Raw genomic sequence first — 24,110 nt, 5'->3', positions numbered from 1 at the left:
ATGGCATGGCATGCAGTGACATCAGGAGTCTACTTAGCACCGGAAGCCTCAACATAGAGTGTAGCAGGCTGAAGAGCATATGAGTGATGGGGGAAGGCAAAAAGAAGAGGTGCAGAAAATTGGAAGGCAGGTGGCGGGAGAGATGAGTGGTAATGTATTCTTATTATTTTTTTATTTTTATTCAACCATATACTGGCCATCATTTTGCTGAATTATTGTAGGGAAAATTTTGATCAAATCCGTATTCGAGAGAATACAATTATTTGTCAGATGTATAGAGAATTCAATTCAAGTTTAATATATTCAATCTTGTCTATTTAGAATAATTGTTTTTTTGCCATATTTCTGGCACACCTTAAGTTGACCAAACACCTGAGTAATCTCTAATAGTCAATTTTGGTGAATAGACTCAAGAAAGCCCTTAGAAGCCAAGAGTTGAAATAATTTTATATCTAATGTTGCTAAAAAATGTTTGTTGTTTAGGGATTCATGCCTATCAGTATGTCAAGAGTGGGAGAAGAGGGTTGCATTGACAATCTAACACAATTGGCAGCACTTTGAACACATTTTGTAAGTGGTCATAATCTTGTAAATAACTCATGAAACAATAAAGTTACGTTAAAACCAAACACACCATTGTTTTTCTTGTGAAATTCTCTTTAAGTTTGATGTGTCAAATGACCCTCTTCCCATTGGAAACAATAAAGTTGGATCCAAAATGGCCGACTTCAAAATGGCCACCATGGTCACCATCCATCTTGAAATGTTTCCCCCGTCCCAAATACTATTGTGCCACAAACAGGAAGTCGATATCACCAACCATACCCATTTTATTTAGGTGTGTCAATATAAATGGCCCACCCTGTATATGATCATTAAAGGTGATCAAGGGTAGGCTCACAAGTCAGGGTAGTTCTGTTGCTTAAAATTATGTAATGTTTTTGAACGCAACCTTCCATCAGACTTTGAAATAATTGTACACATTACAGCAAGTTAATACAATAATTCTCTTAAAATGATTCTGTCACCAGGTTTTTGCTACACCATCTGAGATGTATCACTTACAGCACTGTCTATTGTAGTTTTTTTTATAAAATCTGTGTTTTATCTGTAGCAGATTTATCAGTTCTCTGAATGCTGAGCTATGTATAACCCTGTATATTAGAAATAATATATATTAAAAGTAAAATACATAACAAAGTTTAAAAATTCCAAGACATACAGACACATTACACAGCCTGGTGGGTAAGAAAACCACCCTAAGGCTGGAGTCACACTGGCGAATAAAAAAATTGCATTGCATTCGAACTCATGTTATTCTATGGGGCAGCTCCCATCATGCGATTTTTTATCACATCCGATCCTCTGACCGAGACAATCGCAGCATGCTGCGATTGTCACCGATTTTCGGATCGGATTCGACAATGCATGTCTATGGGGGCGAGAAAAAATGGGAGTAAAAACGGACCCGATGTGTGAGTTGCGATAAAAATCCCACCAAAAGCCGGCAATTTTTTTTCCTACAGACAGTAAAATCACAGTGTCCAGTTAAATAAAGCAACGAATTAATAGATATAGACACATTAAATAAATATATATATATATATTTATTTATTTAATGTGTCTATATCTATTAATTAGCTTGCGTGGGGAAACCTGTCATTGGGCTCCATTATATGTCCATTTTGCTTTCCTGCGAGAAAATCTCGCCAGACGGATGTCAAAAGGATCCTTACATGCGATTAAAATCGCATCAATGAAGAAAAATCGCATCAAAAACGCATCACTGGTTAAGATACCTTTGTGCGATTTCGGACCGTTAAAATGGGACCGATTTTTTATTCGTTGTGTGTGATTCCAGCCTTATTGGGGGTTCCCTGGGAGTACCTAGATGCAACTGTTTGCCGGAAATATAGTAATTATGTTTACATTTGAGATAATCAATCCACTTATCATATAGATTTCAGAAAAGTTGCATCAAAGGTAGGAAAATATATATATATCCTATAAAATAGATTGCATGATATAATATAGCAGATGGCTGCATGCACAGGGTAACCAAATTACTATTAGAGGGGTATAGAAATCTCCATGTGCTTAATGTCACAGTCCATCAGGTACACAGTAATATAGCATAAATGTAGCTAGGGGTACTTACCCACCAGGCACTTGACGCTCATTTCACAGTAGCTTTGTCAGGGGTGAATGATTTTTAAGTGGAAATCTGGACTTATGGTTTCCCACTGAAATACAGTTTTAGTACAAACGATTTAGAGTTACATATGGGGCTTCTAGAGACTTCCACACAGTATTTGCACAATCTGCTTCAATCCTGGAAGATAGATTTCACACAGGACAGGATCCTATCTATTTCACTGATAAGTTCACTTTCAGCAGCATCAGCTCTAGCGCAGGAGCGACCACTCTGCACTGTCACACTGAGACAATGGCACCAGCAAAACAAGATGTCCGCTATTTATATGGCCAGGGACATGTGACTTTGGCAACCAATCACAGAAGACCTTGTGTCATGACGTTGTGAATGGTTTCTGCACCGATTGGTTGCCAGAATCAGCACACATAAAGTTAAGAGAAAAAAAAAAGAAAAAGAAAGTGCCGCTATTGTAATCTCTTCAGACGCTACTTTAACACCTCCACACCCCCTCTTCAAACACATCCCCTCATCCCTCCCGCTCATCATGCAGCACCACCATCATAGCTATATTAATACAAAAGCATTAGTGGAAACGTGTTGATTTATCCAAATGTGACTGACTTTCGCCGACTTTGAATAAAAATGCTTCTGAAAGCAAGCATGAATTTGAATGTGCTACGTTTGTGCCGAATTTGAGATTGGCACTCGCTCATCCCTAGTTGTAAACTGACTAGTGACTTGATATAAAGTGAACACTTGTTTTAAAGCAGTTTGTATACATAAGGTAAATCTTTGCTCCAAGCCACAGCCAATTTTTAAAACTCATGGATAATAGTCATAAACATTTTCTGTGTTTAAATCACACTTACCGTATATACTCATGTATAAACCAAGTTTTTCAGCACTTTTTTAATGCTGAAAATGCCCCCCTTGGCTTATACATGAGTCAATTGTCCCAGAAAGCTGGCGGGGGAGGGGGATCAGTGGAGCGGCGGGTGACAGAGGCGGGAGTCGGCATCTGTGGCTAAAGCCTGTGCCGCTGCAAAAGAGAAATGAATATTCATTTCTCTTAAAGCGCACACAGTGACAGCTGCAGCCACCAGTTTCCAGAAGACATAATACTCACCCTCCTGTGCGCCCTGCCTCTCGTTGATTCTGGCTTCCAGCAGTTTTACCTGTGCCGAGCGATCACGTGGCCCTGCTCATTAAGGTAATGAATATGCCCATGTCTCTACTCCCATATGCGTGGAGGGAATATTATTTACCTTAATGAGCGGGGCCGTGTGATCACTGGCCTCAGGAAGAGCTGCTGGAAGCCGGAATGAGATGTTGAGAGGGTGCGCAGGTGGGTGAGTAGGAATTATTTTTGGTATTAGGAAACATGCATACCAGGACAGCGACAGGGGGAGCCATGCATACCAGGACAGCGATGAGGGAGCCATGCATACAATGACAGGGACCGGGGAGCCACGTATACCAGGACAGCGATGGGGAGACACGCATACCAGGACAGTTGTGGGGGGAGCCATGCATACCAGGAGAGCACCAGGGGGGCCATGCATACCAGGACAGCGACAGGGGGAGCCATGCATACAAGGATAGGGACGGGGGAGCCACGCATACCGGGACATGGATGAGGGAACAATACATACCCGGCTTATACTCGAGTCAATAAGTTGACCCAGTTTTTCTTGGCAAAACAAAGGTGTAATGGATATTGTCTAGAGCATTAAGCAAGTCAGAAGCCCTTCAGTATCTAAATAGTGTCACTTACCCATGATCGCCAGTGCACCAATGTGCCCCTCTGTGACCCCCTGACTTGCTTAATGCTCTAGACAATATCCATTACACCTTATATAGGTACTCTGCCCGGGATTTACCATGTTGTACCATATTGTCGCTTTATACACTTTATAACCCTTGGTCACAGGATTACCATGTGTTCCTCTGTTTTGGCCTTAGTATCCCTCCTTTTCCTTTTTACTATATAAGCCATTATTGGTATGTATACTTTTGTATTGTCATTTATTTGAATTAATAAATTAATGTTTTTTATTGGATGGTGTTCTCTGCTCCGTTTTTTCTGTATCTACTTTCTCTTACAGTAGCTTGAGAAAGTGAAATTCCAGGTTGTGAGGTAGCAAGGTATGAAAAATGCCAAGAGGGGGGAATCCTTTTTTTAGGGCTTGCATCAGTTCATATAAAGAACATAAATTAATAAACACAGTCTTATAATTAATGGATAAAGCAAACAAACGTCAGTAATTTGCATGTATATACACACAACCTCCTGAAAATTACTAGGAGGTAACACAAAAAATATTGACAAAAAGTATATATAAGATTAAAAAAATCTTTATTCATAAAGGGTAATAAAAAGGTAAAAAAATTTTTTACACATCAAGCTAACGGAACATGATGAAGAACAACACTGGGAAAATGTAAGGTAAGTACCAAGAATACACAAACTTTGTTTGAAAATCAATGCATGAAAACATATGAAAAAAAAATTAATACAAAAGTGCATATTGCATGTGAAAATACATGATATAAAAACTGTAAAAATTATATCAGTAATGATGGATGTGTCCACCACATACCTGTGAAGAAAAAATCATGCAAAAAAAATCAAAACAAAAAAACACTGAAAAAAACTATTCATTGATATACAACAGAGTATAATTGCATGCAAACTGTTGCACAAAAAAACGGGGTGCGAAATGATGTATCATGAAATACTGAGGTGTTCAGTGCACAAATGCAACAACTGCATGCAATGAAATGATTAAATTGGGCACATATCTATGTGCCGGTAAAATAAATTCAGAGTGACAAATGCATGAATATAAAGAACCTCAGTGCACTGTAAAGACTAATAAATATGAAGCATATGTCTATAGAACTCTTTAAAAAAATTATTTAAGGCTGTGTGCCCACGATGCGATTTTTAAGCGTTTTTGCCGCGATTATCGGCGCAAAAACCTTTAAAAATCTTGTACAGAACGTCCCGCGCTGCATTCCCGGCCTAAGCGTTCCCAGTAATGCCTTGCGGCAAGGTCCTGTGATGACATAGTCTCGCGTGACTCTAGCGGTCTCGTGAGATCACTATAGCAAAGCGAGACCAACGTCATCACAGGTCTCGCAAGGCATCGCTGGGAACGGGAGTGTCGCTGAGCCTGTGCAGGACGTCGGAAGGTAAATATACCCTGATTTTTTATTTTTTAATTATTTTTTACATTCCTATGCGGCCTCAATAGTAAAATCCTAGTCACACTCGTCAAACACTATGTTTGACGAGTGTGACCAACCTGTCAATCACATTCCAAGCAATGCTTCAAATCGCTTGGAAAGTGCTTGAATATCGCACGTGAAAATCGCGGCAAAATCACGAACATAATCACACTGAAAAAAATGCGCGATTTCTGGGAAGGAGTCCGGTTTTCAGTGTCCGGATTTAAACGCAACGTGGGCACATAGCCTCAAAGTGACAAGTGCATGAATATAAACAGCTTCAGTTCGCTATAATAGTCTGCATGTTTAGCAAGCATAAAGAAAAAAATGGCATATAGAGATATACCTAAAGTCCCCCATAGAAGAAGCACTCTGCGAAACGGCGCTGTCGGGGTTGGAGGATATTCACTGGGAGCCCGAGCACACATGCACTTTAGGTATATCTCTATATGCCATTTTTTTCTTTATGCTTGCTAAACATGCAGGCTATTATAGCGCACTGAAGCTCTTTATATTCATGCACTTGTCACTTTGAAATAATTTTTTTTTAAAGAGTTTTGTAGACATATGCTTCATATTTATTAGTCTTTACAGTGCACTGAGGTTCTTTATATTCATGCATTTGTCACTCTGAATTTATTTTACCGACACATAAATATGTGCCCAATTTAATCATTTCATTGCATGCAGTTGTTGCATTTGTGCACTGAAGACTTTAGTATTTCATGATACATCATTTCACATTCCTTTTTTTTGTGCAACAGGTTGCATGCAATTATACTCTGTTGTATATCAATGAATAGTTTTTTTCAGTGTTTTTTGTTTTGATTTTTTTTGCATGATTTTTTCTTCACAAGTATGTGGTGGACACATCCATCATTACTGATATAATTTTTACAATTTTTATATCATTTAGATCATGTATTTTCACATGCAATATGCACTTTTGTATTAAAAAAAAAATTTAAAATTTTTTCATATGTTTTCATGCATTGATTTTCAAACAAAGTTTGTGTGTTCTTGGTACTTACCTTACATTTTCCCAGTGTTGTTCTTCATCATGTTCCGTTAGCTTGATGTGTAAAAATATTTTTTACCTTTTTATTACACTTTATGAATAAAGATTTTTTTAATCTTATATATACTTTTTGGCAATTTTGTTCATCTAACCTCCTAGTAATTTTCAGGAGGTTGTGTTCATATACATGTAAAGAACGTGCCTACAACTGTGAACATGTGGCTTTCTTTTTTTGTGATGCAAACAATAAACAGGACAAAATAACAGAAAATATCACTGTGCAAAACAATTCACTCCCCTAAGATCAGTAATTTGTAGAGCCTCCTTTTGCAGCAATTACAGATGCAAGTTGCTTTGGATAAATCTCTGAGATTTCCACATGTTACCAGAGGGCTTTTTGCCCACTCATCAAGACAAAACTGCTCCAGCATCTTCAAGTTGGATGTCCTCTTGTGAACAGCAATCAAGTCTGACCACAGATTCTCAGTTGGATTCCAGTCTCAGCTTTGTGAATGCCACTCAAAAACACTTACACGTTTCCCCTTAAGCCACTTGAGTGTTACTTTAGCAGAATGCTTTGTGTCATTGTCTTTTTAGAAGGTGAACCTCTGTCCCAGTCTCAAATCACTGACAGACTGAAATATGGTTATTCTTGAGCATAACACATATTTCGCACTATCCATCTTCCTCTCTACTAGGACCATTTTCCCTGTCCGTGCTGCCAAAAAACATACATGATGCTGACACCACCATATTCCACTCTGGGAATGTTTTTTTTGGAGTGATCAGCTGTGTTGGTTTGGTGCCAGACATAGCGTTTACCTTACTGGCAAAGAAATTAAATTTTGGTGGGGAGTCTCCCACATGTTTTTTGATAAACTCAAAATGAGCCTTACAATTTTTGTGTGTAAGTAAAGGCTCTTTACCGCAATGGCCACCCCTATGGATTGTATGGCTGATTGTGTTCGTTTGGACAGATACACCACTCTAACATAACATAGTAACATAGTTTTGAAGGCTGAAGGAAGACCTTATGTCCATCTAGCTCAGCTTATTTTTAGTGCAGCTGTTCTGCATTGTTGATCCTGGGGAAGGCAAAAAACCCACAGAGTAGAAGCCAATTTTCTCCATAGGGAAAAAATTCCTTCCCCTAAGCTCGGTCAACCATCTACCTATAATATTCTGTTATTCGTAACCTTCTATACTGTTACTCACAAGAAAAGCATCCATTCCTTTCTTAAATTCATTCAGTGAGTTGGCCATCACCACTTCCTCAGGAAGAGAATTCCAGAGCCTCACTGCTCTTACCATGAAGAACCCTCTTCTATGCTGGTGCAGAAATTGTCTTTCCTCCAAACGAAGAGAATGCCCCTTTGTTCATGTCACAGTCCTTGGTACAAACAGTTCATTGGAGAGATCTCTGTATTGCCCTCTGATATACTTGTATATATATATATTAGGTCTCCCCTAAGTCTTCTCTTTTCTAGAGTAAATAGACCTAATTTTGATAACCTTTCTGGATATTTTAGTGAACCAACTCCATTTATCATTTTAGTAGCCCGTCTTTGAACCCTTTCAAGTTCAGTAATGTCTTTCTTGAGCACCGGCGTCCAAAATTGCATACAATACTCCAAGTGTGGTCTGACGAGTGATTTGTACAGAGGGAGAATTATGTTTTCATCTCGTGTCCCCAGACCTCTTCTAATGCATCCCATGACCCTATTTGCTTTGGTGGCAGCTGCCTGACACTGGGCACTCCAATTTAGCTTCTTATTGACTAAGATGCCTAAGTCTTTTTCCATGTCTGATTTCCCCAGCAGTTTCCCATTTAGTAAATAATTGTAGCATCTGTTTCTCCTTCCCATGTGCATAACCTTACACTTATCTGTGTTAAACCTCATTTGCCATTTTTCAGCCCAATTCTCCAATTTACTCAAATCTGTCTGTAGTTGCAAACTGTCCTCCTTTGTGTTAACTACCTTACATAGTTTTGTATCATCTGCAAATACTGATATTTTACTGTGTAAGCCATCCACTAGATCATTAATAAATATATTAAATAGTAGGGGGCCCAATACAGAACCCTGTGGTACCCCACTAGTAACCCTGGCCCAATCTGAGTATGCACCATTAATAACCACTCTTTGTTTTCTATCACTAAGCCAGCTACCTACCCATCTACACACATTTTCCCCTAGCCCAAGCTTTCTCATCTTCTCGGCTTGGGAACTCTGCAGCTCCTCAGGGTTGGTTTTCGTCTCTGTGCTGCCTCTCATATTGATTCCCCCTTCTTGGGCTGAGATTTGATGGGCATTTTTTCTCCTGGCAGGTTTGTTGTGCTACCATGTTTATTTCATTTGATGATAATGGATTTTATGGTACTTCGGGGGATCATCAGAGATTGGAAATTTTGTTTATAACTCAACCCTGAATTGTTTGAAGTTCTCCTTGGTCTTCATGGTGTTTGGTTAGTAGTGCATCTTGCTTAAACCCTTTCTGACATCGGGTGTAATAATACGCTACCTTTGATGTGTATTCCGGCACTGACGCCATATATTTTCTGGCTCATGTCAGCTGTTTTGAACAGCTGATGTGTCTCTAACAGAAGCGGGTGGAATCGCAATCCACCCGTGGCTATTAACTCATTAAATGCCGCTGTGAAACTAGGACAGCAATATTTAACACTCACTTCCGGCATGTGCACCAGAAATCCTGCCCATCGGTGACCCCGTCACGTCATCACAGGTCACCGATGGGTTAGCATGACAACCAGAGGTCTCCTGCAGACTTCTATATTTGTCACTGCTGGATTGCTATGTGCGCCGCCCAGAGGACAGCACTCATATCATGTCAGCAATTCTGCTACATACAGGCGATCTGATCATTGCCTGTATGTAGCAGAGGCGATCGGGCTATGCATCTTCTAGTCTCCAATTGAGACTGTTGAAGCAGGCCAAAAGTAAGAAAAAAAAAATTAAGAATTTAAAAAAAAATAAAAAAATAAAAAAGATCAAATCACCCCCCTTTCGCCCCTTTCAAAATAAAACTATAAAAAAAACATACACATATTCGATATCGTCGAGTTCAGAATCACCCGATCTATTAAAATAAAAAAAGAATTAACCCAATCTCTAAACAGCGTTACGAGAAAATAGTCAAAATGCCAAAATTGCATTAATATGGGGCGATCAAAATATTTTATCTGCACCAAAATGGTATTATTAAAAACGTCAGCTCTGTACGCAAATAATAAGCCCTCACACAACCCAAGATCACGTAAAATGAAGACGCTATGGGTATAGTAAAATGGCGCAATTTTTTTAAAAATAAACTTTGGAATGTTTTTTCACCACCTAGATAGTAAAGAACCTAGACATGTTTGGTGTCTATGAATTAGTAATGACCTGGAGAATCATAATGGCAGGTCAGTTTCAGCATTTAGTGAACATAGTAAAAAAGCAAAACAAAAAACAATTATGGAATTGGCCTTTTTTTGCAATTTCACCACACTTTTTTTTCCTGTTTTCCGGTACATGATATGTTAAAATCAATGGTATTTTTCAAAAGTACAACACGTACCTCAAAAAAAGCCCTCACATGGCCATATTGACCGAAAAGTAAAAAAAATTATGGCTCTGAGAAAACGGGGAGCAGAAAACAAAAATACATCCAGTCATGAAGGGGTTAATGGTGTGTCAGTCTCTGTAGCCTTTTAGAAAAGGTAAAGTGTGTATACTGACAGACCATGTGACACTTATACTGCACACAGGTGGACTTCCTATCACTAAGCATGAGACTTATAAAGATAATTGCTTGCACAAAAAGGTTTTAGGGACTTCATAACAAAAGGGGTGAATACATATGCACATGCCAATTTTTAGGTATTTGGTCTCATTAATTTAATCTATTACTATATTTTTCGCACTATACTTCAATAACATAAACTATTTTAGCACTGATGTACCGCACAAAAATTGGATTGCAAAAAACATTTAAGCGCAGGTTGTAATGTAACAAAATAGGTAAAAAGCCAAGAGGGGTGAATACCTTTTCAAGCCACTGTATATGTTTGTCCTGTTGTGACAAGATGGACCGGACCGGGGGTATCTCTCTTCACCGGCTCCGGAACTGTCGGGGCTGTCACCATTGTTGTTTGGGGCAAAGCTTTGCAACCAGGACCGACCTTTGCACTAGACAGCTGGGGGTGTGGCTTAGATAAAAAAAAAGCTGTGGCGCGGGAAAGAGGAGAGACTTGGTGGGAAGATATATTGCGCAGCAGGGGAAGTTTGGTGCTCCATCCTCTGAGCACCGTGACAGCGCAGGCCCGTGCTATAGATTCCCTGCGGCCAGGTACAGTGACTGCGAACGTGTGCCCGTTGGCTCCCACATCTGAAGGTGCCAAACTTTCCGGGCCAGTTGTTACCATGCATGTGCCACCTAAGGCTGGTTTCACATTAGCGCTTTTTAGCACTGCGCTTTGGGCGCACCCTATCGCATGCACCATGTGCCTCTATGTTTTAAATGGTGGTCACATGGTGTTGCGCTTGCACGCGATCGTCTGCATTATCATGTGCATGCGCTTTTTCCAAGTGTGCGCCTAGACGCGATAGACGCAACATGTATTTTTTGTTCTGCCCAACCTCATTGCAAAAGCGCATGTGATCGCTGTGCACACGGAATGCACCAAAAAAACACATTACAGTCTATGGGATCGCAGGCGTGCACATGGACATGCGCACAATCTGCCCTTTTGATTGCATAAGATTTTTGAGTAAACATGTCTAGACACTGGTTTAAACCACACTCTACATTTAGAAACATTGTTTGGGGGGTAATGTAGATAAAAGAAGGTGTTGGCAGTGGCAGACCACTAATCTACAGACAGCCTGGAAGAGAGACAAGAGCATCCAGAAATTTGGAGAGAAGCAGCAACTTCAAGAATGTGAGTATTCTAAACCTACTGTTTGCCTGTCCTTTTTTTAATTTATTATGTACTAATGTCTCTTTTTTATTACAGCATGTCTTCTGGGGAGGAATATAGACCGGCCCATGGTGAACTGGCCCAAGCAGAGCGTGAAGTGAGTACCTTCCTGCCCTACATTTTAGGTAGGTATTCGCTGCTGCATCTACACATGTGCCAAATTAATTTTTGGTCTTTTTCAGACTTCATTGTCCACGGTTTCGGAGGACGAACAGCAGGAGCAGCCAGTCGAAGTGTCGGCGGTGAGACGGCCTGTGAGTATAGACTGACTGTGAATGTACTTTTTTTTTCCCTGCCTTTTTTTTGTCCTGTTTTTCATCTTCAATCTTGCTTCTTTTATGTATCTTTTTCTATCTTTTTCATTTCCAAATCTTTCCAAGATTAGAATGTTTTTCTTTTTTTTTCTAGGCTCCACAATGGGACGAAGAAATGGTCCTGGACAATGATGCCCTCATCAATCTAGTCCAGGAGCGAGTCCTGTTGTGGGACAGCCGAGATCCGTAGCACGCGGCCCATGTGGTGACCCGGTAGCTCTGGAATGAGGTGGCCGCAGCGCTGATGGATGACTAGGACAACACCTCTCCCCGGGTCCGCAAAGATTTTCATAAGTATTTCAATGTTGTGTGATGCGGCAATGACCTTGGCACGGATCACACAAGTATGTGTGATGCTAGTGATTTTCTAGCATCACACACATTTGTGTTATCCTGGCCAACAGTGCATTGTCTAATTTGTATTGCTGTGTGATGCTGCAATGACCTTGGCCCGGATCACACAAGTGTGTGTGATGCTAGTGATTTTCCAGCATCACACACATTTGTGTTATCCTGGCCAACAGTGCATTGTGTAATTTGTATTGCTGTGTGATGCCACAGTGACCTTGGCCCGGATCACACAAGTGTGTGATGCTAGTTATTTTCTAGCATCACACACATTTGTGTTATCCTGGCCTACAGTGCTTTTTTAGTTCTTTTCCCACAGTGAACAAAGTCAGAACCCGTTGGCGCTCGATGAAGGACTGCTTCAACAGGGATGTTCGTCAGGAGGGTCAGGGTTGCAGTGGTGCTGCTGCAAGGACTAGAACAAAATACCGATACCATCGGGCGTTGGCATTCCTAAAACCGGTCCTTGCCACCAGAGCGTAAGTATTTTGTTGTATTGTATTGTTTTTTACTTAGTGCTTTCTATTCCACAGGAGTTGGCGCTTGTAAATGCATGATAGTAATGTTTTTCTTTTCTTTTCACAGCACCTGGAGCAGCACCCTGCAACCTCTTCCTGGAGTGGTCCTTCATCGAACGACCTCAGACTCGTCCCAGCCATCCAACAGCCAGGAAGTAGATTGCGGGTCGGCAACACAGACAGCTGGAGACCAGGAAGCTGGTATGTCAGGTCTTCCCCTGTCCTAGGTCTCTGTCACTGGTTTTGCGGGCACTTCCAGCCAGCAGCAGAGGGCCTCAGACAGGAATGTCATGCCCGAGTTCCTTCACTTGAGCTCGGTCTTTCAGAATGGCCTCAAGGCGCTGACTGACAGAGTGGAAAGAAGTTTTACCCTCATGGAACACTGCCTGCATGCTGTCAACAGTCGCCTTGACCGTCTGGAAGCCGATCTTAACAGACCAGTGCACCTTTTTTTCCACCAAATTGAACGGGCCATGGCGGAACACCTTAGTCCAGATCTCCAGCTGACAGTGATGCAGGCCTGCAACACTGCTTTCTTGCAGGCTATGCAGCAGAGTCAGCACGTGCAGCAGTCAGTGATGTCATTTCCAACTGTGCCACTACTGACTCGCTTTACCTCACTACCGACTTCTGCTGCATACCACTGCATGGCCACCTGCATTCCAATCCAAGCCGGCCACCACACCACACCAAGGCCGAGTGCTGCTGGACACTCCACCGCCACCACCATGGTGAGCGCTGCTCCTGTGTGGACAACCACCACCATGTCTGCTTGGAAAACTGCCACTGCCACCACTCCTGCTTGGAGCACCGCCGCCGCCACAACTCCTCCTGCTTGGCACTTCGCCGCTGTCAACACTCCTGCTTTGAGCACCGCCACCACTCATCCTGCTCAGAGCACCACCACCGCCACCATTCTTCCTGCATGGAGCACCACCACCGCCAACGCTCCTCTTACATGGAGCACCACCACTGCCACTGCTACTCCTTCATGGAGCACCACCACAGCCACTGCTCCTCCTGCATGGAGTACCACCACCGCCACCGCTCCTCCTGCATGGGGCACCACCACCATTGCTCCTCCTGCATGAAGCACCACCACCACAGCTACTTCTGCATGGACCAGCACTGCCACCGCCACCACACTTTGTGTTTTTGCCACCACATAGCTCCAATACTGACACATGTCTCTTGTGTCAGTCCTGGAGATATGTGTAGTCAAAAACACAAATATATGACTTGTATTTTCACCACCAGTCTCTTCAGTATGCTAATATTGCACTGACTGAATAGAGGATGGTGTTGAGTGCAAGGCATATCTATTGTTACCTTGCCAGGTATCATAAAGAGTAAATTGAGAATGGTGTGTTTTTTTACCATAATTATTTCACTCTTTGTGACACAAGGCCAGGGGATTCTAGATATACCTTGTAATTAACCACATCCTCTATTCAGTGTGTGATGAATAAACTGAAGAGATGATGGAGAAAATACATGTCATATCTACAATACCCTGGCCTTGTATCATAATTATTTATCACACTTGGCCAGGTGAATACACATATGAGTTAACTTGCAGCGTCGCTTCAGTCTGCATTATCTATTGCATGCAGACTGGAGAGATGCTGGAAGTTAACTCATATCTGTATTCACCTGCCCAGGTGTGATAACATTCTAAAGTCAGGATGCGTTTTTGTGGGTGTCCTCACTTCAGCATGACACCAGGCCTGGGGATTGTAGAAGTTGTACGAACTTTATCATCTCTCCAGTATGCGTTCATACTGCGGCAATAGTGGATAACATACAACTAATATTTATACTCACATGGTCAGGCATCGCAAAGAGTGAAGAATGCTAGTGCATCCCAAAATCACTATTTGTAACATCAGGACAGGTGATATAAATATTAGTTGTATTATCTCCACCATCGCTGCAAATTGAACACAAACTGGAGAGATGATAAAGGTCATAAAAATTGTGTGTATGTATAGTCACCTGATCAGGAGTAGTAGTAAATTCAAGATGCATGAAACACAGCATCATGAATTCACTGGTACACCTGGGAAGGTGATTATTGTATTGGAGTGTCTAAAAACAGAGTGCACTCGGTCCAGGTATCAAAACAGGTTTTTTATTAACATACACACAAGAAGACAATTTTACACCATTTGATCTTGCCATTCCACACTTCCTACATCAGACATAAATTAGGCCGCAAATTGGTCCCTCATTTGGCCAACTTCAACTGATGACCTGAGAGGGTGCTGAGTGAATTCAGGCAATGGGTTTGCAGCTGGTTCATCTAGTTCAAAGTTAGGGTGCTCTTTAGCCATCACAAAATTGTGTAGAACCACACATGCCTTCACCACCTCATCCACTGTTTTCAGTTTAAGATTAATGGCTGTGCCGAGAATGCGCCATCTGGAAACAAGAATCCCAAATGCACACTCTACAGTTCTTCGGGCCCTGGTCAGTCTGTAATTAAATATTTTTTTAGTGTGGTCCAAGTCACGGCTGGAGTAGGGTTTCATCAGGTTTTGGCACATTTGGAATGCCTCATCTCCAATCAGTAAAAATGGCTGTGGCAGACCTTTGGTGTGGGGAAGAGGCCGTGGCATGGGGAAATTAAAATGGTTGCCATTCAACCGACGGCCCTTGTCTGCGTTCTTAAAAGCCTGTGAGTCATTACCCCTGCCAAATGCCCCAATGTCCACTGCAACAGATAGCCTGCATCTGCAATGGCCATGAGTACTGTAGAAAAGTACTTTTTGTACTTATAGTACTCTGATCCACTTCTTTTGGATTTGATTATCCAGATGTGTTTCCCATCCACCACTCCCAAACAGTTGGGGAAATTGCAGACTGTCCAGAATTTTTCGGCAATTTCCATCCACTTTCCGCAGTGGGCAGGGGCATAAACTCTGGACAGAGAACGTCCCACAAAGCCTGTCCGCAACTATTCCCGGCAAAGTTGATATTCCAAGCCGACATTGGAAGTGGAGTGAAGATAGGGTCTCTCCAGTGCCCAGGAATCTGCCAATCAGAGAAAGAACAAAAATTAATATTTATGTTTCGGGGTTTTTTAAAACACTAAAATAAAAAATATTAGTACATGGCATAACAATAATTCTGGAGGCTTTTGTTTACTACATGGTAGAACAATAATTCTGCAGGCTTTGGAATAGTACATGGCAGAACAAATAAAATTATATAGGCATTGGTTTCTAAATATTACATACTGTAATGTGACCAGGAGCCATTCCTCAGGAGGAATCGCACGACGGAGCTCTGTGTCCTGTCTCCGGATGGATTATTGAACACCAGCAAGCAAATCCATGAAGCTTTCTTGGGACATCCAGGTATAGTCACTAAATTTCGCCAGGTTTCCCTGGAGCTCATTGTAGAGGGAGTGGTACGCACCATGGCTCTCCTGGAGTTCAATAATCGGATGTATCCACAAAATCTGCTGCTGCCGTCTTCGCTGTGTCTATCTCTCCCTTTGTTGCTGGCAAGCAAATGCAAAAGCCTGAGACAGCGCGATTTCCAGATCCAGGTTGACACGAAAATTCTTCCAGCCAAGATCCATGTTGACAAAGGAAAAAGCAACAAAATCTGAAGAATTCAGCTGTAAACAGGGTATATATAAAGAATTCTCATGACACACACCCACTGGTGTCCCATTGGTGGAGTCTGTTTCAAGAATTTTTCAAGGATTTTCCTCCTGTGAAATGTGACACCTAGAGAATGCATGAGCTCAAAAAACGCAAACACATGTAAAAATGCATGAAAACGCATACAAACGCTGTGATTTTTTGTCATCATGCGCACGCTGATGCGTCAAAAAATCGCTATGTTTACATGCGTTTGCAAGCGTTTTTTGCTTGTGTGTCATATGCGCATGAAACGCTGTGCAAAACGGCGCAAATGTGAAAGTAGCCTAAGAAAGACCAGGTGACTCTCCTAGAACTGTGCCCTTCCTCACCCGCATACTACTGTCGAGTTACGTTAAGCTCTGGTAGTGTTAGAGACTGTGCTGCACTTCGCATGACGAATCCTAGACCCAGAACTCCGCACAAGACAGCAAAGACTCACAGTCACAGCCAGTAATCGGATTATCAACTCCTTCAGGACAACACTGGAATCATCATGCGCCAATTGCATAGGCGCCACCATTGGAATCTAAGACTTTGCAGTCAGGAAGCTGTCAGACTGATAAGTTAACCCTTCATGAACAGTTGCTATACTTATTACAATTGTTACTCCACCCTGCACACCTATTGTGCTCATATCACTTGCCATATCCCTGCCTCTCCATTCCCCTCCCTGCTTGGAATATCCCCCTATTTAACTAAAATCAGTGTTAACCATTGCTCTGCCTGTTGTCCGATACTGCATCTGCCAACCTGCTCACACTGTCTTCTCTTGTCTTACTTTCTCTTGATTTTGAATTTAACCTTTTTTTTTATATAGCTCAACTTTTGGGTTTATTGATGTTATGAGAATGTCATTATCATCAAATGATATTTTATTTCTGTATTCATGAAAACTTTCAATAAATACAGTTAAGACAAAAAATATACACTGTACAAGGACCCAGCATACAATGCATCCCCATATAATACTCAGTTTTGTGACCTAGGTTTAACTTTTTCACCTTTCCACTGCAAAAATCATTTGTTTAACTCTATAAGGGCTGCATTTGTGGGAAAGAAGAATCCTTGATGGTAAAAAACTGACGGTTTCTATTACACCAACATAAATAAAAAAAAAACAAATGTATGAAAATAGGGCATTCAGTAAGTCCATTCAACATGTCCTATTATAGCCAAAATACAGTAAGTCCATGTGACACTGAAAAGACTATAAATCAAATTAGACCCCATATTGATTGCATTATTGCACAGGCAATATTATGATGTGGTCTTTGTTCTCTTCTACTCTGGGGAAAATAAGTATTTGATACACTGATGATTTTGCAAGTTTTCACTAACAAAGAATGGAGAGGTTTGTAATTTTTTATTGTAGGTACACATCACTTGTGGGGGATAGAATCTAAAAATAAAATCCAGAAAATCACATTGTGGGATTTTTACATAATTAATTTGAATTTTATTGCATGAAATAAGTATTTTATACAATAGAAAAACAGAACTTAATATTTGGTACAGAAGCCTTTGTTTGCAATTACAGATTTCAGAAGTTTCCAGCAGTTCTTGACCAAGTTTGCACACACTGCAGCAGTGATTTTAGCCCACTCCTCCGTACAGATCTTCCCCAGAAATTTCAGGTTTTGGGGCTGTTGCTGGGCAACATTGAGTTTCAGCTCCTTCCAAGATTTTCTATTGGGTTCAGGTCTCTAGAATGGCTAGGGCCCTCCATTATCTTTAAATGATTCTTACTGAGACACTCCTTAGTTGCCCTGGCAGTGTGTTTCGGGTCATTGTCATGCTGGAAGATCTAACCATGACCCGTCTTCAATTCTTTTAGTGAGGGAAGGAGGTTGTTCGCCAAAATCTCACTATACATGATCACATCATTCCTCCCTTCAATACGGTGCAGTCGTCCTGTCCCCTTTGCAGAAAAGCACCAACAAAGTATGATGCTTCCCCCACCATGCTTCATGGTCGGGACTGTGTTCTTGGGGTTGTACTCATCTTCTTCCAATCAAAGCAAGTAGAGTTGATTCCAAAAAGTTCTATTTTGGTCTCATCTTACTTTTTCCCATGCCTCCAATGGATAATCCAGATGGTAATTTGTGAACTTCAAATGGGCTTGGACATGTACTGGCATGAGCAGGGGGACCTTGCATGCCCTGCAGGATTTTAATTTATGATGGTCTAGTGTGTTACTAACGGTAATGCTTGAAACTGTGGTCACAGCTCTGTTCAAGTCATTGACCAGGTCACCCTGTGTAGTTCTGGGCTGATTCCTGACCTTTCTCAGAATCATCCTTACCTCACGTGGCGAGATCTTGCATGGAGCCCCAGACCAAGGAAGATTGACAGTCATCTTGTGTTTCTTCCATTTTCTAATAATTGTGCTAACAGTTGTTCCCTTCTTACCAAGCTGCTTGCATGTTGTCCTGTAACCTATCCCAGCCATAAGCATGTCTACAATTGTGTCCCTGGTACCCTTAGACAGCTCTTTAGTATTGGCCATGGTGGAGAGGTTAGGTTGTGTTTGATTGAGTGTGCGGACAGGTGTCTTTATAAAGGTAAGGAGTTCAAACAAGTGCAATTAATACAGGTAATGAGGAGGGATTCTTGAAGAAAAACTAAGTCTGTGAGCGCTAGAATTCTTGCTGGTTGGTAGGTGATCACAGCTGAAGTATACCTACACTAAAAATTACAGACCTGTCCATTTTTTGCAGGTGGGAAAACTTGCAAAATTGGCAGTGTATCAAATACTTATTTTCCCCACTATATGTTATACTGCCTCCTTCAGGGTCAGTTACATTGCTCCTGCCTTCTTTATGATGATGCGTACTTTTTCTTTATATTTTTTTTAACCAAGATGAACTGATTCCCATTACAGAAGCCACATGGCACTTTTAAAACATCATAATTTTCACAGAACTTGGAAAGCTAACATTTTACACTTCTATTTCTGCAAAAGTTTTAAACCACCATTAATTTTTGTGGCTGTGATAAATGGGCTTCATTTTTGCTGGTTGCACCCTGGGATCATGATAATTTTGTATACAGAAGGAAAACGTTCATTTTCGCTCTTATCTAATGTCTTTTCCTCTCCTGCATTAACCTCTCTACCATCTTAATAGAACAGGACAATAGTATATTGTTGGAAGCAATCTTCCCATTGCCTAATTTGGCTTCAATAGCTATCTTTAACACAAAATATAGGTTAATTACAAAGCAGACAACACTTTAGATGTGAACAGTCATATGTAACGCATGATTACTTTTCAATTAAATGCACCATTTACTCTATATACTTCGAATCCCTATTTACAGATTGCATATGGAATAAGTAATAGCCACTAAGTGAACAGAAAAAAGCACGCACTCACAACGGTACCGCCAGCACTGCATACATTTATCCGAATGCATAAATATATACAGAATTTGAAAGAAAAATCTGTTCTGGCGCTGTGTCTGCATTTTCTGCTGATATTTAAGTGCACTTTAAAGTAGTAACAGTGTCTTTAATTAGTGAAATTAAAATAAACAAAGGTTATGGACTTAATGCATGCATTGTATGCTAAAAATATATTTTGTAATTAAAAATGTTGTACCATTTAGCTTTTATGGGTGTTTGTTTCCCTGCACATACAAGGCTGGCTGCAGAATGAGTCTACTAAGAATCCATCAGTGAGCTCTTACTGTAGAGAGTTCAAACTCTTTTAGGCCGGTTTCACATTTGCGCTTCAGGGTGCAGCGGCGGCCTGCGTACTGCCGCCGCTAAGCCCCACCCCTGCCACGCCTCCGCCGGTAGCTCCGCCTCCGGGCGCATCACGCTGCATGCGTCATGCGTCCCCTATCTTTATCACTGAGGATGCAGGCCGTGCGCAGTAAGCATTTTTGCAGCTTTTGACGGTGCGCCGACCAGCGCCAAACGCAACCTGTTGCAATTTGGTTGCGCTCGGCGCACCGTCAAAAGGAAGCAGGTGCCGCCAAACGCATACTGCGCATGGCCTGCGTCCTCAGTGATAAAGATAGGGGACGCATGACGCATGCAGCGTCATGCACCCGGAGGCGGAGCTACCGGCGGAGGCACGGCAGGGGGCGGGGCTTAGTGGCGGCTGTGCGCAGGCCATCGCTGCGCCCTGAAGCACAAATGTGAAACCAGCCTTACCTGTCTTTTATTGAGTTCTCAGCTGATTTAAGAACAGGGACAAAAGTAGAACTGAAATTTAATGTGATCAATATGAATTGAGAGAAGATCAATAAAAGTCAGCTTAATCCCTTCCTGACTTTCACTGTATGGCACAAGTGGAGAGTAGATATATACACTTTTTTTTTCTCAATTTCAAGCACATTATGTGGTAAAATAAACGCCAAACTCATCCTGCAAAAACACGATCTCATACATCTAGATGGAGAAAAGGAGAAAAAAAAAGTTATGGTTCTCGGAAGAAGGAATGGAAAAACTGAACATGAGAAAGCGGAAATTGGCCACGGCGAGTAGGGGTTAAAGTTACAAACTCGGTCAGAATGTGCTCACTGTCAGTTTCTTAGATAACCTGCTCTACAGCCATAAAAAAATCAACTCAAGACAGTGGCTCTAGGAGATAAACTCTGCAAAAAATGTTAATGAATCCAAAATAAAAAAAATACTATTTTATCCCAAAATACATGCAATTATTTTAAAAAAAGCCCCCAAATGTGTCCATATCTTTAATTCTGCCATTGTACTGCATATTCTGCTTTGAAGTCCTACCCTAATCATGTTAGGTATCATATTCTCTGTGACTTACGTGTCACCAGATGCAAACTGACGGATGGCTGTACCTGCATTCCTCATGTAGAATTCAGGCTCTCCTGGATTACAAGACAAGGCTGGGAGATGATTTGCTCTGCTGCTGCCTTGATGTATTTCTGCTGATAAATGGCAAAATTTATGAGTATGCATTTTAAGAAATTCCATTTGGATTTAAGAGCCAACTTTCTAGTATTTTTTGACAGTAGGAGTAATTGAGTTTCAACTATGTCTGTTTAAAGGGAATCTGTCGAAAGATTTTTGCTATGTAATCTGAAAGCAACATTACATAGGTTAAGAGCCCCTGATTCTAGCGATGTCTCACTTACTGGGTTGTGTTTTGCTGTTTTAATACAATCAGTGTTTCAGCAGCAGGAGAATATCCCTACAGGACTACTGGCCTTGTGCCTACTAGTCCAATCAAGCCTCAACATTGATTGGTAGCTTTCTGTGTACACTGTGCAGAAAGCTACCAATCAGAGGTGTGGGTGGGGTTATACAGGGCTCAGCATCTGAGCTCTACTAAATCTACAGAAGCAACTGCTGTACCCAGTAAACTAAGGGCCCCGTCACACATAGCAATCTCGCTAGCGAGATCGCTGCTGGGTCACAACTTTTGTGACACAACAGCAATCTCACCAGCGAGATCGCTGTGTGTGACAGCAATCAGCGACCGGCCCCCCTGCCGGTATCGCTGATCGCTGCAAGAAACCTCTGGACATTTTTTTTGTCACTGATCTCCCGCTGGCCAGCACGCATCGATGCATGTGACAGGCGGGAGACCAGCGATCAGCTATAAAATAATTAAAAAAATATATATTGTTATTCTCACCTTCCAGCATCCCACGCAGTCTTCCCGCCTCTCTCTACTCTCCCAGTCCCAGTAATCCTTTGCAAGAATGACCGCGAGACTTCGCGATCCCGCGAGAATGGACGTCATCGCCGTAATTCTCGCAAAGGATCACTAGGACCGAAGCGTGGAGAGGCAGGAATAGGCGGGAAGGCTGCGCGGGACGTTGGAAGGTGAGAATAACAATATTTTTTATTTTAATTCTATTTTTGACATGAATATGGCATCAGCGCTAACGAACACAGCGATGCCGTGCGAGCGGTGTCGCTGTGCTAATCGCTGGTGAAGCTGTCTGTGTGACAGCTCACCGGCGATCACATAGCGACTCACCAGCAATCCTGACACGTTGATATCGGTGTTGGGATCGCTGGTAAGTCGCTATGTGTGACTCCAGCTTAAGTGATACATCGCTTGAATCAGGGTCTCTGTCCGTACATCTTGCTGCTACTAGATTACATAGCACAAGTCTACTGACAGATTCCCTTTAATAGCCATCATACAATAACCTTTTATGTAATTACTTCCAGGTGCAATGCAGGAAACAGTCAGCCCCGAGTATGGAATACCGCCAGCCAAAGCAGCTGTAACAGGAGAAAGTATATTCTCAAAGAAGCACATAATGAATTAAGCTTCAGACATCAGCAGGATTTGCCTTTGCCGCAGTTGAGGAGAGAGACTCCAAAATTGCTTACCACAAATGGTAAGGCTGAATCCCTAAACGTATCGAGAAATTCGGTTGTGCAGGAACTGACAGAACTGGAAAAACAGATCCAGGTTATTAAGCAAGAATTGCAAATAGCCATGAACAGAAAACAGGAACTAGAAGAGTTCCAGAGGAAAAACAGGACTGCTGAATCTTAAAGGCAGCTTCCACGTCTTGCCATGGGACATGGATTGATGGCAAAAGTCTTGACTGTGACTTAACCCGTGTAGTCACTGGAAATGTGGAAATCGACTGGACATCATACAGAGATTTCTTTACTTCTGATGAGATTAATTTGTCTTTTTTGTAAGATTCAACTTGTATTTCTCTAGTCCGTGTGAACTGTTATCAATATGAAAATGTGCCCTTGGAGTCTTTTAAAACTCAGAAATAAACTTGCCCTTATATCCCCCTCCATGGTATTAAATGAAGGTTTTCACTTCTGAGCCCCTCAGTGTGCAGTAATAAAACTTAAAATGGTTTTGAATTATCTCCACTATGTCCTTTGCTAGTATTTTTAACTTTTATGATGGAAATTTGCATTTAATGTGTATCTGTGAAATTGAAATCTCAGCAGTTTGAGGCTAGTGGAGAATGAGGGTGAAAAATTAATTGCTCATCCACACCGTAATGGACTTCATAAGGAAGCAAAGCATCATGTTTGATGAATCCGAAAACTGATTACCTTTTTGAAGAGGTCAGTGAAAGACAATAAAAAAAAAAAGATTTTATGTTTATTGGACTTTGTGGGTATTTTTTGAAGAGTTCTCGGAAAGAAACTTGATGATTGATGACTGTATTTTGAAACATGAGTAAAGTTAGGAAAGTGAGACCGAAAGTTGATGGGCACAAAGTGTGGAGAAAAAGATTAATTTAATTTCAGAAATCGCTTTATATTTTACACGCTGACACTCATTCAATCTTGACAAATGAATCCCTCATAGCATCACATTGCACGATGGTTAGAACGTTGTCCCTTTCACAAATGAAACATGTATTGATTTTCACATTTGAAGTCATCTCAAACATGCAGCACCAAATTAATCAGGAGCCAACATATGAGATTTAGATATTCTATATTTTCAATAGAATCGAAAAGATTCTAATTTAATACAAAGATAAAAAAAAGGATAAAAACCTTTGATCCAAATATAATATCGCTCCCTTCTAAAGTCTGATCTTGGCATGTAAATGTGTTGGCTTAACAATGTAAAAATAGAAAAGCTGGGGAGAGGGATGCCAAGTCTTAAAAAACGTGAAAAAATATGTATACAAAACTCTCCTCTCTCGAAGTCCTCTAAAGTCTTTCAGCTAGCTGCAAAAACAGATTTGTATATTGGCACAGAGTGAGACCCTTTTTCCAAGACTCCTTCATTTTTGGCTGGAGATCAGTTATACGTCACAGCAAATAAATTCACAAATCCAAACGACTAAATTATGAGGCTCACAAGAAGTATACATAATCCAAATAATGCAATAAACCAAGTATAAAACCCATCCCTGGTTGAAATGAACCAATAGCATTTTTATCCAGAGACTAATCTAATTTTGCCAGC

At 41.3% G+C, this 24,110-nt stretch overlaps 1 protein-coding gene across 3 annotated transcripts in view; it reads left to right on the top strand.

Annotated features, from left to right (window-relative positions):
- The window catches only part of GRIN3A (glutamate ionotropic receptor NMDA type subunit 3A), an 822,030-nt gene extending 798,741 nt beyond the window's left edge, over positions 1–23,289 (top strand). For all 3 annotated transcript variants that reach the window (XM_073552433.1, XM_073552434.1, XM_073552435.1), the window contains one exon: positions 22,379–23,289. In XM_073552433.1, coding sequence (XP_073408534.1) covers positions 22,379–22,712 — 334 coding nt within the window. In that variant the 3' untranslated portion in view covers positions 22,713–23,289. The remainder of the gene's footprint in view (positions 1–22,378) is intronic.
- The last annotated feature ends 821 nt before the right edge of the window (positions 23,290–24,110 follow it).

Source organism: Dendrobates tinctorius, unplaced genomic scaffold (assembly GCF_039654945.1).
Source record: "Dendrobates tinctorius isolate UK_male_01 unplaced genomic scaffold, ASM3965494v1 ptg000191l, whole genome shotgun sequence".
In the NCBI taxonomy this organism is placed as follows: Eukaryota; Metazoa; Chordata; class Amphibia; order Anura; family Dendrobatidae; genus Dendrobates; species Dendrobates tinctorius.
The sequence above is the reverse complement of the archived record's forward strand: the minus strand, read 5'-3'. Positions and strand labels throughout refer to the sequence as shown.